This window comes from Pezoporus occidentalis, unplaced genomic scaffold (assembly GCF_034315485.1).
Source record: "Pezoporus occidentalis ecotype Australia unplaced genomic scaffold, CSIRO_AGI_Poc_V1 ctg96, whole genome shotgun sequence".
Taxonomy (NCBI): Eukaryota; Metazoa; Chordata; class Aves; order Psittaciformes; family Psittacidae; genus Pezoporus; species Pezoporus occidentalis.
Window position 1 is genome coordinate 2,485,347 of NW_026916325.1, and position 20,220 is coordinate 2,505,566.

Sequence of the window (20,220 nt, forward strand, 5' to 3'; positions counted from 1 at the left end):
CAGCTCTCTCAGCCTGTCTACATAGGAGAGGTGCTCCAGCCCTAGAATCATCTTTGTGGCTTCCTCAGACTCTCTCCAACAGGTCCACAGCTCTTGTGCTGGGAGCCCCAGAGCTGGATGCAGTACTGCAGGTAAGTTCTCACACGAGCACAGTAGAGGGGGAGAATCCCCTCCCTCGACCTGCTGGTCACACTTCTTTTGATGCAGCACAGGACACAGTTAGATTTCTGGGCTGCAAGGTGATCCTGCCCCTCTACTCTGCTGTCATTGAGACCTCACTTCGAGTATTGTGTGCAGTTCTGGTGTTCTCAACATAAAAAGGACATGGAACTGTTGGAACAAGTCCAGAGGAGGGCCACAAGGATGATCAGGGGACTGGAGCACTTCCCCTATGAAGACAGACAGAAAGTTGGGGTTGTTCAGCCCAGAGAAGAGAAGGCTGCGTGGAGACTCCATAGGAGCCTTCCAGTATCTGAAGGGGGCCTATAAGGATGCTGGGGAGGGGACTCTTCCACAGGGACTGTAACAACAGGACAAGGGGAAATGGGTTTAAACTTAAACAGGGTAAATTTATATTAGATATAAGGAAGAAGTTCTTTACAGTGAGGGTGGTGAGGCACTGGAATGGGTAGCCCAAGGAAGCTGTGAATGCTCCATCCCTGGCGGTGTTCAAAGCCAGGTTGGACAGAGCCTTGGGTGACCTGGTTTAGTGTGAAGTGTCCCTGCCAACGGCAGGGGGTTGGAACTTGATGATCTTAAGGTCCTTTCCAACCCTAACTATTCTATGATTCTATGTTGTGCTTCTCATCAACTATATTTAAACAAATACTTTCTTAAGCTCCTACAATTTACAGATATGATTAAATCAGGGCTGTTAAAAGAAATATCTAATGTCCACATACAGCCCACAGAGCAGTTTCAGGAGCCCAACAATTCCCAGTTAACCTTCAGAGATGGTCTGCATAACAAAAGAGGAGAACAGGGAATAGATCCCTGTATGACGCTGGTAGGAACATGGATAAAAATTTAGAAAGTGTTCTTTTTCTGTCTTTGTTCTATTCAGTTGGTTTGTTTTAAAGCCCACCCATATGTCTGTTTATCTAATGAGATCACTCTTTTCTCATTAGAAAAAAAAAAAAGCACTAGCTGTTTGGCATGGTACACATTGCACATTGGCTATTTACATATTAGTGGTACAAACTTTGCAAATCTTTGTGCATTTACATACAGCCTAGAAGAGACTTCCTACAACTCAGATTACAGAATTAAGTTCAGACCTGGATCTTATCAAACCCTATATGTAAGTACTAACTCAGGCAACTAGTCTGTGTTTAAATTCTAAGAACTTAGTGAGCCAGCCCTCCTAAATAAATAGTCCAGATTAATGAAAGAACCTGTTAAAAGTTATCACTGAGGACACCTAGGATGAGATTTTATCTGTGTATATTCTAAATTCAAAAATGCTTTGAAATTGTGACTGCCCATGAACACACTGAAGAAGAATCTCCTGCCTACAAGCAAAAGAGGCAATTAGGAGTATTTAAAAATATTAAAATTATGTAACTTACCACAAGTAGCATCTTATCAGATGCTGTTATTGCACAAATTGGATCTCTTGTTCCCTGAAACTATACAAGTAATATGCGTCAGTTTTAATGCAACAGTAATAATGCACTGATAAAGAAGTGTTATTTAAATACACAAGAATGTTGCTAAGTATCCACATGAAAAGCAGCTATTAAACCTTGTCAGCATACAGTATGTGGATCATTTATGATATTAGCAGCCTTTCTTATGGGAATCATGACAATAATAATATTAAGCAACTTATTTTCTTCCCCTGCCTCGCCTCCAGAAAAATAAGAAACTCAAAATGTAACAGGTGTTTGTTTCATAGAAAACACAAGAAGGCAACTATCCCTGACTTGTAAGGCCAGTAATTTCAGGTACATTGGTAAGTACAAAAGCAAGCACACACATAAAGTGAAAAAGGGTAAAAATACTAGAAAAGGTTACAAGGGTTATTGAGTTTCAATGAGCTTATACTCTGATAAGTATAGGGAGCTGGTTCTCACCAAGAAAACAGGAGATGTCCACGGACTGGACCCACAATATACTTTTTGACGTTCCCTACGGTTTAGTGTATATTTCCAGTAATACATAATAGCACAGTAACAACACACTAACCAGAGGGAAGAAAAATAACACTTATGTTCAAAACATAGCATTAAAAGAAAGTTTCAGCATGACCACTTCTGCTGATGAAAATCTGTGAAAGTAAATAAAGAAATGCTAAGTACTTCTCTGTCAAGCTACCAGTGACAACACAATTAACTAGTTAAAACCATCACTCACTTCAATAGCTCTGCTGTAATCAAGATGTCCACCTGAAGATCCTGAAGGGGTGTCATCAACATGATAAATCCTATAGAAAAGGGAAGTTAGAAGAAAAAGTGTGCCCAAAGAAAAGGTTACTTTTGATAGCATATAGGTATCCTCAATCCTTGGAGAAGAAACCACTGCAATTGGGAAAGAGGATAAAAGCTATGCCTGTTCTTATGTTCTAGTAATATCCCCCTTGATAACCCTACTTTGTATTGATATAAAGATATGGTACTTGCTTTCACTTTCACTGCCTCTGATGGTCTATTCCCATGTGATCTATAAACTTTCATTCTGCAACAAGAAATTCCTGCAAATCATCAACCACCCCAATTATCTCTTTTCAAACATGCATTCCGTATTTCCTCAGGCAGGCTCTTCTCCATACTTATGAAGAACTTCACCTTCCTATTCACAAAACATATGTATTACTGTATTTAATACTTCATTATGATTTCTCTTTTGCCTTCAAAATTAGCATTAGAAAAGATCTTACAATATTAAAATAATAGTTTATGCTGAATTACGATGATTTACTTTTTCAGCATTTCTGTCAAATTTGCGATCTTGTTCAAGGCTAGGACATTCAGGTGCTAGAACAATGTTAATTATTACACCATGTACAAATAATTATTATTATGAATATATGGTGACAGGAGACAGTGGATTTATAGAAAGCTATAGCATCTCTAAGGAAAAAAACGTAACACAAAAGAAAATCATAACAAAGTCACAAGCTTGTGGAGGTGACAGAAAACTCAATGCCACTAATGAGGACCTGGGAAGGAAATATTTTGGAGGCAACAAGATGTTGACTTGGGCTTGTTTAGTTTGAGAGGATAAAAGTCCATACAGGCTTAGACATCAAAGATACAATCAGATACGAGTGTATTTAAGCAAGAACTAGCTGGATAGACTACGTCCTTACAGCCACTGACATACAAGAAGCAGGTAAAGTTATCAAAGCAATACAGCTGCCTAGAAACTAAGAGTATAGAGGAGAAAATGAAGAGGAGGAAAAAAACATGTAGACAAAGAGCTCTGTAAGGGAACCACACAGCAAGCAAATGAAAGGGCACATGAAAAACAAGGCGCTTGGTTACAGCTTCACTAAGGGCAAATCCTCCCTGACCAATTTGGTGGCCTTCTGTGATGGGGCTACAGAACTGATGGATAGAGGAAGAGTAGTTATGTTGTCCACCTGGACATGTGTAAAGTATTCAGTGTTGTCCCGCACGAAATCCTTGTCTCTAAACTGAAGAGACATAAATTTGACAGTTGGACCAATCACTGAATAAGGAACTGGCTCGATGGCCACACAAAAAGAGTTGTGGTCAATGGGTCAGTGTCTAATTGGAGACCAGTAATGAGTGGTGTCCCTCAGAGATCAGTGTTGGGACCGGTCTTGTTCAACATCTTTGTCGGTGACATGGACAGTGGGATTGAGCGCACCCTCAGAAAGTTTGCTGATGACACCAAGCTGTGTGGTTCGGTTGATACGCTGGAGGTAAGGAATGCCATCCAGAGGGACCTTGACACGTTTGTGAGGTGGGCTGATGCCAACCTCATGAAGTTTAACCGTGCCAAGTGCAAGGTCCTACACCTGGGTTGGAGCAATCCCAGGCACAGCTACAGCCTGGGTGGTGATTTAGAACAGCCCTGCAGAGAAGGACTTGGAGTTCTTGGTAGATGAGAAAATGAACATGAGCCGGCTTCAGTGTGCGCTTGCAGCCCAGAAAGCCAACTATATCCTGGGATGCATCAAAAGGAGTGCGACCAGCAGGTCAAAGGAGGTGATCCTGCCCATGTACTGTTCTTGTGAGACCTCACCTGGAGTATTGTGTGCAGTCTTGTTGTCCTCAACATAAAAAGGACATGGAACTGTTGGAACAAGTCCAGAGGAGGGCCACGAGGATGATCAGGGGTCTGGAGCACCTCCTGTATGAAGACAGGCTGAGAAAGTTGGGGCTATTCAGCCTGGAGAAGGCTGCATGGAGACCTCATAGCAGCCTTCCAGTATCTGAAGGGGGCCTACAAGGATGCTGGAGAGGGACTCTTCATTAGGGACTGTAATGATAGGACAAGGGGTAACAGGTTCAAACTTAAACAGGGGAAGTTTAGGTTAGATATAAGGAAGTTCTTTACTGTGAGGGTGGTGAGGCACTGGAACAGGTTGTCCAAAGAAATAGTAAATGCTCCATCCCTGGCAGTTCAAGGCCAGGTTGGACAAAACCTTGGGCAACATGGTCTAGTGAAAGGTGTCCCTGCTCATGGCAGGGGGTTGGAACTAGTTGATCTTAAGGTCCTTTCCAACCCTAACTATTCTATGATTCTATGATTTGGTTATGAAAAACTATTCTTTGGTAGTTAGTTTTAGAGGCTGGCAAGTCAGCAAATCTGAATAGAAAAATTTGAAGTGTTCCCATTCTAAGCATGGGAAAATCCACCTTTATCAATGATACCAAGGGAAAGGAAGAAAAATGACAAAGCCAGAAGACAAACCTTTCCCTGCCTTCTTTTCTGGTCCGTGCTACCTTATTAAATTCCATTGCTGTGAGCTTCTTGGCCACACGATACTGCCAGACGTAAAATGCTTCTTTTGAAGCTGCTATCACATGCGTTTTAGTCATTGTGACAAACAATGGCCCTGTTATGAAACCCAAATGGTTATAAAATTAGAGTGGCAAGTATTGGACTAGATGTTCAATTGCAAACTTTTTCCCAAATGGATGACACCGTATCTTCATAAGTTAAAATGAAAAGAAAACCAAAAACAAACAAAGAACAAACCAAGGACCCCCAAAAAAATACCAAAACCAAACCCACAGTTTTCATTAATTGGTAAGAAATGTCACTGGGGCCTTGTGGCCTTGGTCAGGAGAACAGAGAAATATTCACAAGTTCCGATTTTAAAATCAGCACTGTTCTCCCTATTATTTCAGCAATTTTCCATGTGCTAAGGCAGAAGACATCAAATACATATAAACGAATAATCAGGTTTATGCTCAGGTCAGGAGTATTTCCCATCTCCAACAAGATCTATAAAATACCTCCATATCTGACATACCTGTAATTATTCCAATATAAATAAAAGGAAGACTACTCAAAAGTTGACAATCCAGATTCTTTGATTAGCACCACTTAAAAGCAGTTAACAAATTTTCAGTTAGACAAGAACTAGAAGTGCTGTTTGTGTCTTAATTAATAGCTGGGCCAAAAAACAGTTCTTCATCTGCATGGCAGCAAATTAAGCATCTAGCAAAGTATGCACTTAAGCTTCCTTTATTGCATCCAAAGATCACAGTGTAGGAAGGCTGGGCATTTTTTTATACTTTAGCCCCAAGCCCATTTAGGGTATGTGGATAAATTGAGTATCTCATTCCTGCTGACAGTGTTTGGTGAACAAAATAAAAAATATATATGATACATTTATATACTCAAACCATTACATTATTCTTTATAATACACTGTCTTGACTGCATTGTGGCTCTTTTTTTCCCTTTTACAATCCTTTTATTCATCTTTCTGAAAACCAGTGAGTGCACATAAAAAGGCATAGAAAAAATGTTGAAACCTATTAAGTAAATCCCTCAATGTCTTTAAATTCTACAGGTAAATCAGTATGCTACTTGACAAAACAGGCGAATTCACAATAATTGTGTAGCCCAGGCTGTTAGTGAAACACTGAGTCATACAGATAATATGCTGAGAGCACAAAATCTGATACTTTTACAACAATCACATTTTTTTCTGTATTTTAGCAAGGAACAGAACTCTGGAGGGAGCTATAAGCCTGCCATAAAGAAGAGCAGAACTAGGAGAGACAGAGGGCCAAAGATTGATTGAACAGATTTTATTTCTTTAAAACCAAGAGAATTACATAAGCTACCTGATGGCTATAGAATACTTTTCCACTATAAACGTAAATACTGGGGAAGAAGGCTTAGCGATGAAGCTTAACGTGAGCAATACAGTTGTTTACATTATGTGCAATTCAGTGTACTTCATATAGCACATTCATTTCAATAATTAATCATATACAACTGAAGATGCAGTCTCTTCTGTTTCATTAACAGCATTAATAAATTATATGTATTTGCTGTGTTCTCTTATTACCTCGCAGCTGTACATGTTGTAACAATCAATGCTTTTGTCCTTTAAAAATGAAACATTAGACTCTTCTGACCTGTGTGGAAATAAGGTTTTTTCTTGCTCAAATTACAAGCTTTTAGTACTAAGCCTCATATTTGGACTCAGTTTAGTCAATGTTTAAACACTTTACTCCAAGACAAGGCTAAACTAAGCCCATCTCTGAAAGCTGTGGGCATTTCTCAGACTCACCAGTGACTTCCCATTTGACCTACAGCTCCCATAGAGGCTAAACTTACTTATTTGCCCCATCACTGGAAGTGTTCAAGGCCAGTTTGGATGGGGCTTTGAGCAATCTGGTCTAGTGGAAGGTGTCCCTGCCCAAGGCAGGGGGACTGGAACTAGAAGAGCTTTAAGGTCCTTTCCAACCCAAACCATTCTATGATTTGTGCATACCTTGAAGTATCTCAATTGGGGGAAAAAAAAAAAAGCATGTTCAGATAAACTCTGTTGTCATACAGAAACAAGATGGCGACATCCATGCTTTATCCAGAGGAGTACAATCAATTAGACAGTTTATGAGCATGCCTAAGACCTAAAATTATTGTTGCTATCAAAAAAAACCACAACCACATACCAACCCCTGGAACATTTCCCTGCCATTTCTTCTGTGTCAGCTCTAGCAGTAGTTTGACCACAGAGTAAGCTGGATCAGTTCATTCATCTAACTGACCTCAAAACTAAATAAATAAAAGATTAGTTTAAGTTGGATTAAAGGAAAAATCACTAATTCTGGAGAGGGCAAGAACAAGCAGCAAGCAGGGAGGGCAGGGCTTCCCCTTCTTTCCAACAGCAATGGAAGGATACAATCAATTGCTCAGGGAAGTCTCATGGGAAAGGTTACTAGGTGGTAAAAGGGGCTCAAGATACTTGGTCAGCATTCAAGGACCACTTCTTCAAAGCTCAGGATCAGAGTGTCCCAATGGGTAGGAAGTCAAGTAGGGGAGCCAGGAGACCATCATGGTTAAACAAGGAACTGCTGGGCAAACTCGTACGGAAAAAGAGAATCTATGGATTATGGAAGGAGGGGCTGGCCACTTGGGAGGAATATAGGACAGTTGTTAGAGGATGCAGGGAGGCAATTAGGACAGCTAAGGCCTCCTTAGAACTTAATCTTGCAAGTCGGGTTAAGGACAACAGAAAGGGCTTCTTCAAATACATAGCGGATAAAACTAACACAAGAGGCAATATAGGCCCACTGCTGAATGAGGTGGGTGCCCTGGAGACAGAGGATATAAAGAAAGCAGAGGGGTTGAATGCCTTCTTTGCCTCTGTCTTTACTTCTGCAGACTCTCCCCGGGGGACCCAGATTCCTATAGCCCCGGAAAGAGTCAGGATAAAGGAGGAGTTTGCTCTGGTAGATGAGGATTGGGTTAGGGATCAGTTAAGCAATCTGGACATCTATAAATCGATGGGTCCGGATGGAATACACCCACGGGTGCTGAGGGAGCTGGCGGAGGTCATTGCCGAGCCACCCTCCGTCATCTTTGGTAAGTCGTGGGAAACAGGAGAGGTGCCTGAGGATTGGAGGATGGCAAATGTCACGCCGGTCTATAAGAAGGGCAAGAAGGAGGACACAGGTAATTATAGACCGGTCAGCCTTACCTCCATCCCTGGAAAGGTGATGGAACAGCTTATTCTTGACACCATCTCTAGACATATCAAGGATAAGGGGGTCATTAAGAGCAGCCAACATGGTTTTACCAAGGGGAAGTCATGTTTGACCAATCTTACAGCCTTCTATGAGCAAGTAACTAGGTGGATGGATGATGGTAGAGCGGTAGATGTGGTTTTTCTTGATTTCAGTAAGGCATTTGATACTGTCTCCCATAGCATCCTCATAGATAAGCTAAGGAAGTGTGGGCTTGATAATCAGTGAGGTGGATCAAGAACTGGTTGGAAGGAAGAACGCAGAGGGTTGTGGTCAATGGGGCAGAATCTAGCTGGAGGTCTGTGACTAGTGGAGTCCCTCAGGGGTCGGTGCTGGGACCAGTGCTGTTTAATATTTTCATCAACGACCTGGATGAGGGAACTGAATGTACCCTCAGCAAGTTTGCTGATGATACTAAACTGAGAGGAGTGGCTGACACACCAGAGGGCTGTGTTGCCATTCAGCGAGACTTGGACAGGCTGGAGAGTTGGGCGGGGAGAAACTTGATGAAATTCCACAAGGGCAAGTGTAGAGTCTTGCATCTGGGGAAGAACAACCCCATGTACCCGTACAGGCTGGGGGTTGACCTGCTGGACAGTAGTGAAGGGGAAAGGGACCTGGGGGTCCTGGTGGATAGGAAGATGACCATGAGCCAGCAATGTGTCCTTGTGGCCAAGAAGGCCAATGGCATCCTAGGATGCATTAGAAAGGGTGTGGTTAGTAGGTCAAGAGAGGTTCTCCTCCCCCTCTACTCTGCCTTGGTGAGGCCGCATCTGGAATACTGTGTCCAGTCCTGGGCCCCTCAGTTCAAGGACAGGGAATTGCTTGAAAGAGTCCAGCACAGAGACACAAAGATGATTAAGGGAGCGGAACATCTCCCTTATGACGAGAGGCTGAGGGAGCTGGGACTCTTTAGCTTGGAGAAGAGGAGACTAAGGGGTGACCTCATCAATGTTTACAAATATGTAAAGGGTGAGTGTCAGGATGATGGAGCTAGGTTTTTTTCAGTGATGTCCAGTGATAGGACAAGGGGCAGTGGGTATAAACTGGAGCATAGGAGGTTCCGTGTGAACATCAGGAAAAATTTCTTTACTGTGAAAGTGACAGAGCACTGGAACAGGTTGCCCAGGGAGGTTGTGGAGATATTCAAGGCCCCCCTGGACAAGTCCATGTGTGATGTACTCGAGGTTACCCTGCTCTTGCAGGGGGGTTGGACTAGATGATCTTTTGAGGTCCCTTCCAACCCTTGGGATTCTGTGTGATTCTGTGTGATATAAGCCAAATGTGAAATCACAGGGAGAGGGGAGAGGGATACACAGCACACAGACACAATCATCAGTATCACATCTTTTCAGAAACACATCCGGAAAAGCAGCATCTATGTGTGGGAACCAGAACTTTTACAAAAATGCCTACATAGCCTTAACAACTGCATAAAAGGACGACATATGGGAATTTTTTCTAGAATGGCTCTAGCATTTTATACTAGACAAGCACTGAACAAGCAAACAAAAAAAAATAGAAACAGAAAAATATGTGAGAAAAGAAACTAAAATCCAAGCATTTCTTCACAGAGAGAGGGGTCAAACACTGGAACAGGCTTTCTAGAGAGGTGATTGAGACCCAAAGCCTGTCCATGTTTAAGAGGCATTTGGACAATGCCCTTAATAATGTGCATTCCAGGTCAGCCATGGAATGGTCAGGCAGTTGCACTAGGTGATCCTTGTAGGTCACTTCCAAATTAAAGGATTCTACTCCCCATTCTCACCTCAGAGCCTTAATCACTGGGCTACACTCTGCTCCTAAAATGCTTTCCTTCTTGGCTGTGTTAACAGCATAGATTGAATATGAGGAAAGGATGACCCAGCCACTCCCAAGTTAGGGCTGTTGCTAAGCAGAGAAGGAAGGAATGGGATTTGTCCTTTCCTGGAAAAGGAAAGATGCTCGTTTCAATCCCTTCAAAGAGAGGAAGATCTAGAATTCCTTTCTACTCACCTGGTTTAACTACTTAGTTTCCTTTAGTGTAGGGAAGTATTATCATCTTATGCAGTGGCCTCAATTTTAGCAGCAACTGCTGCTCACTTGGGCATCAGTGCCCTTCAAAGAATTCATGCTCTGACTATTAAGCAGACAGAAAAGCAAGCATCATAAGGGAGGAGGCAAGAGGATATTCTCCTAGTCAGCATTTCCACTGCATGGCAGCTTTCAATGCTAAACACGTAGACTTCTTAGATTGTCTAGCTCTTCCCACAGATTCTGCAGATAGCTAACTTCAGTATTAGTATCTTAATACTTAATTTTCAGATAATGAAAACATTTAAACAGTTGTCTTACTTTTCAATGATCAAATACTGAAAAGGATTAAACACACCACCCCATTAAAACAACATCAACGTGAACAACTGTCCTTTAAGTTTTCTCTGGCCCTTCTTTCTTTTCTCACCTCATTTCTCTTCACTGTCCCTTCATAAAACCTCCTCTCTGAAGGAAAGAAAGTTTATTTCTTATATATCCAGGAATCTCAAACAACCTTTTGTAATGTCAGTATTTCATCCACACTCAATGCATCTCACTTCAAAACAGTTAGAAAACACCTGCTTTCATGTCTAATCTTCTTTAAAAAATAATGGAAAACAGATTTAGTGCATGACTATATTACTTCACTACATGAAAAAGCTGAGACACTTTCTAGTATATGAAATGGGATAGACAAGCATGAAAGACAAGTAATCCCACCTAAATCTGGTTGAAAGGAAGCAATCTGACAGACAGACACAAGACTGAACTGCTGCTTTCATACAATCCTGTTACAGGCTATTCCTCAGAACCTGTGACCAACCTAAGTAGATGTTATTGATAAGACTAATTTTAGAGTTTGATTTAAATGTCTCTAGAACTGTTCACTCATAAATAGAAAAAAGCATCAGACAGCAGCAGGGAAAACTGAACTGCACATGGGACAACTCATGAATGGCCACAGATTAGAGAACACAACAAAATACTGAAGATCAGTTATAGTTTAAAATTATCAACTTTAAATAACAGCAGTTCAGGTGCTGTTTCACACGTAGATCAGCATTTCATTATAATCCGTAATCTGTAGATTATAATTTCTTAAAATGACACTTTGCTATGTCCATGCTCCTAAAAACATATAAGAAGATGACATAATCCAGCCTGCATGACATTCTTAGCAGATACCATCTGCTGTGTTTCCATTAAAAAGATATTATATAACAAGATATTTAACCTTCTATAATATATATTTAGCTATTCATGAAAGGACTTTTGACAGAAAGCTTGTAAAACAAGCACAGAAGAAACTGTGTTGGTTAATGTTTGTACCTATGGAACATAATAATGCTAGACAATGGAGACAAAGAGTAATTTACTGCCTAGCAAACACTAGCTATTGTGAATGACCCTAAACACAATGCACAGGAAGCACAGAAAGAAAAATACCCTTGGTCAAAATAAACAGCAACATGAGGAAGAGCTTTAAGGTGTAACCATACATTAAGATCTAAAGAAAGTTGAAGGGATGGCCTTTGACCAGATAATGACTGATTAATCCTATTTTGCCACCCTTAGCAGAGGCAATCATCAGAAAGCTAATGACATAATTTAAAATTCAACAGAATAAAAGGAATACGCACTTTTTTTGAGCCCTTCTTGAGCTACTTGTGTAAGATTTGCACCTCCTAGGGGTGAATCAAACGTTGTGCATGGTCACAATTATTTTGTCATCAGGAGATTAATACTACTTTGTTGAAACAATTTTATAAAATGTTATAAATCGACAATTTATACAATTCAGATGTGTGCACCAACTGGAATCTTAGAAAAACCTTACAGAAGGTCTTCTGCCTTTAAGGTTTTACAAGGTCTCCTATTGATCTCAGCAAGGCCAGTCAGCTGCTTAAGTTCAGCACCCTGTCAAACTGGAGCAATTATATTTTCTATTGCCAAGAAGCTCCAACTGTGATAAACAGCATGATACACTGCATGTTAAGACCTTGACTGTGTACAGGAGTCTACATCTTGCACAAACTGACCTTATAAATATTTTGCCTATGAGGTTGAAGTCTATAACCCCTAGCATTTTCACAAATGAACTCACCCTAGGAAACCACGTTGTAGATCTATGCACTAAACTGATCCTCTGACACTGGAAGGAACAGCAGCAGACTGCATAATGCCTAGTTAAGCTAAAGGAAGAGTAGCTTTTTCCAGATTGCTTAATCTCTTCAGCACAGTTCAAACCCAGCTGGAACAACTACAGCATTTTTCAGTTAAATTGTATTTCTTTTTTACTGTTTTCAGTCATAGGGTAAAATTCTTTTAATGTGTTCAGACAGCTGAAGGAGATAGGTTGCAATGGGGGGATCATAAACTGATACCTTTGTTTATAACATAAAGAAATAAAACTATCACAGATAGCTTTAGAAAGCTCACATAAACAGAACACTAGAAAAATGCAGTTTAAATGCAGACTTAGAGGTGGACATGCAAAGCTGATTTTGACCATTTGAGTGAGATTTGTCTCACCTATTTTTAGACATCTCTGACAGAGATGAAGTGGTTGCCCTGGGCTTCTCTGTACTTGGCAGAAGTCAAAAAGACCCTTTTCAGGAATGAGTCACTGAACTTATTTTAGATGTCAGCTGTAGAAATGATAGAAACTACTTCCTGTAACTCCCTGAATCCTCCTCCCACCACTCCAGTCCCACCTGTCAAGTCAGCCCAGGAGACTAAGGCATACAGAAGAGGACGGGACAGGAGGTACACAACAGACACCCCACCCACACCACTACCACCCACCACACCATCTTACTTCAGTGCTCAGTTTGGGGTTTTTTAGAGGGGTTGGTTTGTTTGTTTGTTTGTTTTCTCTCCTCCATCCATTGTAAAATTGACATAAACAGAAACTGAAGTATCACAGTATTTCACACATATTCCAGAAGACAAAACTGATTCATCAGAGCAGGATACTCTTCATTTCAATTATGATCTACAATATCAGCCATGAATTTCACAATATACACATATGACTCACAGCTGATTTCCTCCTGCTGTCACTGAAAAACTGAACGTTAGAAAATGACACTTACAAACCTACTGTATAATAAAAAAAAAAAATGTTCAGTAGTCTAACCTGTCATTCTAGTTAGAGCATTTATTTCAGATTTCAATCACAGTAGCACTGATTGAGAAAAACAGTGATATTTATGACCTCAACTATTTCTATTCTTGGCTTGGTAGTTTTTCCTACCTCTATGCTTCTATGAATTGTTGTTACTTCCTTGCTTCTATAAATTGTTGTTACCTCTTTGTCTCATAGTTCTTCACCTTAGTTTCCTCATCATCTCTCTTACCAAAACTTTGCTAGACACTTTTCCCATCTATTTTATCAGACAGAATGGCTGTTTGTTTAATATTAACACCAAGTATTAGCATTATGGCTTGGAATTAAGTTCTCTAAAAAGACTGATTAAGATGGAAGAGTCACTTTTTGCAGAGAGGATAGGCCATTTCCAACACAAATTACGGTTCACAACATGGGAACCCCTGATCACACATTTAATACATTTAGGGAGAGTTAAGTCCATGTAAGAAGCCAGTATAAAAATCATAGTTAAACCATGTATAGAACAGAAGATCAAAACATTTGGATGCCAGGGGTGTTACCACACAGTGATTGTTTCATCATTGAACAACAGACATGCATAAGAATTTCATTATAAATACTAGAAAAAAATACAACAGACTATTGCGGGTTGCTTACCAATATCAATGTATTTGGGGTCTAAGGGAGTGCCAATAGAATTGCAGAGAACCAGCACATACTGTATGAAAATAAAAGCAAGTGTCATTACGACCACATTTTTTGTAAATAACCCACATTTCACACAATCTAATGCTGGTCAGCAACAAAAAAACAGAGGGACCACGACTGCAGTAAATATAAAGCAGCGTTAAGCACGAGAGTAATGAGGTATTTGCCAATTAGCACTATAAACGAAGCCAAGCACAAAACAGGGAAATGACCGGCTGTCTTCAGCAAAGGAGCAAATCTACCAGACAAAATACAATACATGGATGTACCCACCAGCAGGGTCCACAGACAGCATATGGGCAAGACAGCCAGTGTCCCATCACCACCCTGCTGAGCGAGGCACATGCTGTACTGCAATGATTTACTAGCATGACACACCAGCAATTTCTCAGTGACTCAACTGTTGCATAGCTGTCTATGCAATAGGTAATAAACTGCATCAGAACCCCTTGCTAGCTCCCAGAAGTCAGAACAGACCAACAGTCCTTCACAGACCTCGATCTCCTTGAACCTCCAAGAAGGCTACATGTGGGGAGAACTGTGAATAAGGCTATCCTCTACTCTGCAGTACTGCAGATACTACAAAATTAGTGAGTTTTGTTAGTTTAGCCCTTCTTGTAATCCCGCTTGGGAAGGCTTTGATAGCATAGATACCTCAGCTTAGTCTATTAAACTCAGGAAAAAGCAAATAAATAAAAATTGACCTACACATCAGTGTTTCTTGTTGTTGCTAATGTATTTATTTTTCCAGATCTAAACTAAGGACTAAATAACTTTATGATTACTGCACAAGGAAATAAGAATGTCTTGAATGAGAAATTAAGTAGCAACTTTTACTGCAAAGTCTACAGCGACTGTACCGCTTACCCCTTGAAACTGACAGATTGATAGCTCATTCATTACATGAGAATGACAGAGTTTAGGTTTCAGCTACTGTATGAACTTCATTCTTTCAATGAAAAAGTTATGAACAACCATTTCTGTGAATTAATTAGCTTATTATAGCTTATTATTCTGGCTCTGCCACTAATAAAACCTTCCCAAAAGCAGTGGTTTTCTTTATTTGTTCATGAGCTAAACATACCACCAGCATTCTCAAATTTATCTTTTAAAAAAAATTATGTTGAGTCTCCACCTCTTTAGGAAACCACTCCTGGCTTTTTGTTTCCATTATGTTCATATTAATTATTCTCTGTTAAATTATCCAAAAATTCACTCTATAATCAATTCACTCTATAATCAGTTTCTCTTTTATGCACTTTTACGTATTTCTGAGGCTTTAATTCAGTAGATCAAGGACTGCCAAGAGGCGATGGCATAACAGTATCCAAGACAGAGGCTGCATGAACATATAGGGTGGTGCCAGGAGCAGGAAGATCAAATCATCATCTGATTTAATGAAAGCAGAAAGCTCAAACCTTGCTATGGGTATCACCAGTAAGTTCTTTGTAACTTAATCACGTTCACCTTTGAACAGTTTCTGATGAAATTAATCTTTTTTCTCCATCAGCTATTGCTCTACCTTTTGCCACCTTGAAATCACAATTCTAATGACCAAAATCTATTGCAAAACAAATCTGTTTTTCAGAAAGCAACTCTAATGAACTGCTACCCAAAGGATAAGCTTGTTCACTTCATTTCATTAACAGTGTTAATAATTACACTGGAGCCATTTCAAAAGAATTGAAAAAACTCATTATCTGTAATTTTTAGATGCTAAAATGCTCAGGAAAGTTACACTATGTCCCTCCACTGTTTCCTATTATAAAGGAAAATACAGGAAAAAAAAAAACATCTCATTTTATTGCACTCAACTTCACCAAATGGTTTTGGCCATGGGTACCAGATTTTCAATTCATATGACAGTACACCACCTATTGTGCAATCAAGCAAAGCAGCAAAAAGCATATTTTTTACCGCTGCACCAACTGACTCCATCTCATGCTCCTCCTTTGTAAGCAATATATAAGTGATATAGGAAAGAATTCAGAAGCAAACACAAGAAGAAAATCCATCATGCTAACCAAACATACATTAACCAAATTATATCATTTGTCAATCCATTTAAAATAAATAAATGGAACAGTTTGTAGGAACATGGGATTTACCTAAAAATTTCCTTTTTTCCCCTCCCATCACTTCTGACTGATTAAGTCTTCATTACCATTCTGATCCTCTCCTGCTTTTAGCTTCTTTAACTATTTCTAAAGAAACATTAATTTGGAAGTCTGCAGTTTTCAGTAAGTTACCAATGGCTACAAGGAGTTAAAATATAGAGGCAATGAATCAGTTCTGCACATTATCGCTATGACTTTTTTGGGGTTCTTTGTTTTTAAACACTGAGTCCCTTCCAGTGCCATTCTGTCAAATGACAACTGAATGACACACTGAGACAGATTCAGAATTTTATATTTCATCTTATTCTGACTGTAAAGCATTGACATGTGGAACAGAGTGTTTCAAATGAAAATTAAAAGAATTTTTACCTGAGGTTGATTTTCATCTGCTTTAGTTGCTAAAACACAGAAGTCTCCATAAGTTGTTATGGAAATCAAGCTCTTGACGTATTTTACATACTTCTCATTGTTCTTTGTGTCCCAAAAGACTACACAGTATTCTGGACGATCAGGTCGAGTATATGCATAAATAACCGTATTGGAGCAGTAACCCCACTGCCAAGAGAGACAATTTTGATAAAGCCCATCATAAATCACAAGAATTCAATGACAAATTGTTCACAGCTATGAAAGAAAGTGTTTATTCCATATACACAATCAGTATTCAGTACTCTTTACTGTTCTGGTGGTGAACTGATTTATTAAAAGCATGTGAACACAGTTCTGGTAATACATTGTTTGCATAGTATTAAACTGGCAAAAGAAGCCTTCCTATCACCAGAATAGCCAATTGCAATCAGAATTGAAGGATCAACCTCAAAATGAAACAAGATCTCACTTTCCCCTGTTTCTTACTTGTTCAGCAGGTACATAGAAATACCCACTGTGAAGATGGTTTTTGCCATGAAAATGCTTGCTCTATGACTATTGATTTGAAAACTCAATGTTCATTTCCCAAGAGAAATAAAATAAACACCTCAAACAGTGCAATTACTGAAGCAGACAAAAATAACCAATTATATTAAAGCAATATATTAACTCACATCACATCTTCCATATTAACAACATGAGAAAAAAACCTCCCTTCTGCCCAGAAGAATGTAATTATTCATGTAACAGGTAGGAGAAAGGGCAAAAGAAGAAATGGAATATTCAAGCACCTCTGAGCAACCTGGTATACTGGAAGGTGTCTGTGCCCATGGCAGAGGGGTTGGAACTAGGTGATCTTTAAGGTCCCTTCTAATCCAAACCAATCTGTGATTCTATGAATACTGTAAACCCCATTAAGATGTATTTTATTGCATTCAACTAATTTAAATTATAGAAATTAGTAATGAAGACCTTTTCTAAAAAGCAAATCCAGAAGACATCTCAGAAAAGAGGTGAAGCTGACCAATAAAGGAGATATAAAGCAAGCCACTTAAGGATGATGATGCAATTGTAGAAAAACTACTAGAATTCTCTGCATCAACATTTACTAGAGAGAGCAGAAAGCTTGGTAGAGAGCTGGCCAGAAGGGTACCCACACTCTAAAGGGAATGAAACAGAGGCAATAAACTATTAGCAAAATAACTTTTAGAATAGATCTATAAACTGAATGGTAATCATAGAATAGTTAGGGTTGGAAAGGACCTTAAGATCATCTAGTTCCAACCCCCCTGCCGTGGGCAGGGACACCTTACGCTAAATCATACCACCCAAGGCCTCATCCAACCTGGTCTTGAACACTGCCAGGGATGGAGCATTCACAACCTCCCTGGGCAACCCATTCCAGTGCCTCACCACCCTAACAGGAAAGAATTTCCTTCTTATATCCAATCTAAACCTCCCCTGTTTAAGTTTTAACCCATTACCCCTTGTCCTATCACTACAGTCTCTAATGAAGAGTCCCTCTCCAGCATCCCTATAGGCCCCCTTCAGATACTGGAAGGCTGCTATGAGGTCTCCACGCAGCCTTCTCTTCTCCAGGCTGACCAGCCCCAACTTTCTCAGCCTGTCTTCATACGGGAGGCACTCCAGTCCCCTGATCATCCTCGTGGCCCTTCTCTGGACTTGTTCCAACAGTTCCATGTCCTTTTTATGTTGAGGACACCAGAACTGCACACAATACTCCAGGTGAGATTGTCAGAACCCAAAGGTTATCTGTCGAGTTCAACAGGAATTCAAACATAATGCTGTGGAAGATAGCCAGAGGAACAAGTGGGCAGATGTAAAAAGCACTGATTTTTGGAATCACAAATCAGTAAATCCAGCTTTCACACAAGGTAGAAATGTGATAAATAAATAAATAAATAATGGGATTAGATGATTATGGATAAATACAACACACTGGTCATCATGTTTTTAGCCCTAGAAGTTGTACCTCATTCATTTATTATTATCATTTATTATCTTTCAGAAAGACCACAGGTGTGTTAATGAAGATGACCTAACTGACACAACCAACTTGGATTTTGAAGAAAATAAAGCTCATTTTGGATACAGGAAGAAAAATAGAAGGGTTGTAAAAAACTACCATTATTCCAATCAGAGCACTACCCACCAGATCCTTCCCAGAGATGCAAACTGGAACTTATACTATTCTGAATATTCAAAATTTATGAGTAAATTATCAGGTAACAAGTCAGTAAACTGTAAATCAGGTTTGTCAAATATAAAACTGATTTCAAAAAGTGGCAAAGGACCCCAGAATGCTGAATAATTAGGATATAAAGTGAAATCCAATGTAGATTTGAACAAGGTAATATACACCAGAAGAAATGCAACTAGAGGCATAGAATCTAAATTAGTATTTCAACTCCAAAGAGATTACATATAAACTATGAATAGTTTAAAAAAGGTCGGCTCTATTCATAGTTTTTACTGTCATATTAATTTAGAACCCCTTTCTCTTATTATGATAATACCTGAAAAATACAGGAAATTATTCAGGAGATTGATAATGCGATACTAACACTCCATCTCCAGGTCATTACTTCCAATCCAGCCAAAATTAATGACATCTTTGAATCACTATCATTTAATGACTGCAACCTTTTAGAATATCTAGTTACTGATGTAATCAGAAAGAACATAGCAATAGTAATGTGGGTTATTTATTGAAGGACAACACATAACATTCACCATAAAAATAGTTAACATTGAAACTGAGTATACTACCAAGAGGTTAAGAGTTTATTTGCTGCAGAAATAAATTCATTTGAGCACACCTTTTTCCACTTTAAATATGCAAAGGGAAACAAAAACAAAAAAAGGAGCTTACACATGCAGTTCCTAAAACTAACATTTCAAAATATTATTCATTTGCAAACTGTGCCAGACCTTGAAATACACATGGTCTCATATATACTGATGATTTTAAGAAAAAGCAATAGGCCTGTGCTCCAGCTGTTACACATTTCCCAGAATAAACATTAAGTAGCATTTCCTGCAAGACTAATTTCCAGCTCAAATTTCCAAAGTATTTCCAGCAGATTTACAACAAGCTATCTGAAATGGCTTCCTAGCAGACTGGTGTATATAACTCCCTGACCAATAATTTTTCACAACTGAGTGGAACAATACATTTCAATATAGCTGCAGTATGTTCCTCACATTACATTCTGTCTCTTTAATCACAGCGGTTACACATGGATAATTAAAAACATGTAATATGGTGGGAAAAAAAAAGAATACAATACTGTATACTGGACAGTAATTGCTTTTTTTTATTAAACTGTAAATTTAAGTTAAATAGTCCTAACTCTAAAGAAAAAAAATCCAGCCAAACAAACAAAAACCCTATGTGGCAGACAAGATAAAAACATGATTCAGAATTAGCTGAATTCACACTTTCTTCAAGTATATTTGGAATTGAAGTAAAAGTAGGAAATGCGCCTATCAGGTTGTATTAGTTTCTACTGTTCAAATTTCCAAACAACTCTCCCGGTTCAAACTAGTAATTCACCACCAAAAGTATGCCAGTAAAACTAAGGCTCAACCAAACACCACTGTATCACTTGGCCCACGCATTTTAACCAAACAGCAATAAAAACACTGGAACCTTACCTGCGTGACAAGCCCCAGTTACTACCAACATGAGAAAC

At 39.4% G+C, this 20,220-nt stretch overlaps 1 protein-coding gene across 3 annotated transcripts in view; it reads right to left on the minus strand.

Moving 5' to 3' along the window:
• The window catches only part of WDR35 (WD repeat domain 35), a 47,652-nt gene that overhangs the window by 16,634 nt on the left and 10,798 nt on the right, over nt 1-20,220 (minus strand). For 2 of the 3 annotated variants that reach the window (XM_062606371.1, XM_062606370.1), the window contains exons 10-14: nt 16,505-16,690; nt 13,968-14,028; nt 4,885-5,029; nt 2,356-2,425; nt 1,569-1,628 (exon numbers count right to left, since the gene is read on the minus strand). In XM_062606371.1, the coding sequence (XP_062462355.1) occupies nt 1,569-1,628; nt 2,356-2,425; nt 4,885-5,029; nt 13,968-14,028; nt 16,505-16,690 (522 nt within the window). The remainder of the gene's footprint in view (nt 1-1,568; nt 1,629-2,355; nt 2,426-4,884; nt 5,030-13,967; nt 14,029-16,504; nt 16,691-20,220) is intronic. The other variant, XM_062606372.1, reaches the window with a different exon arrangement.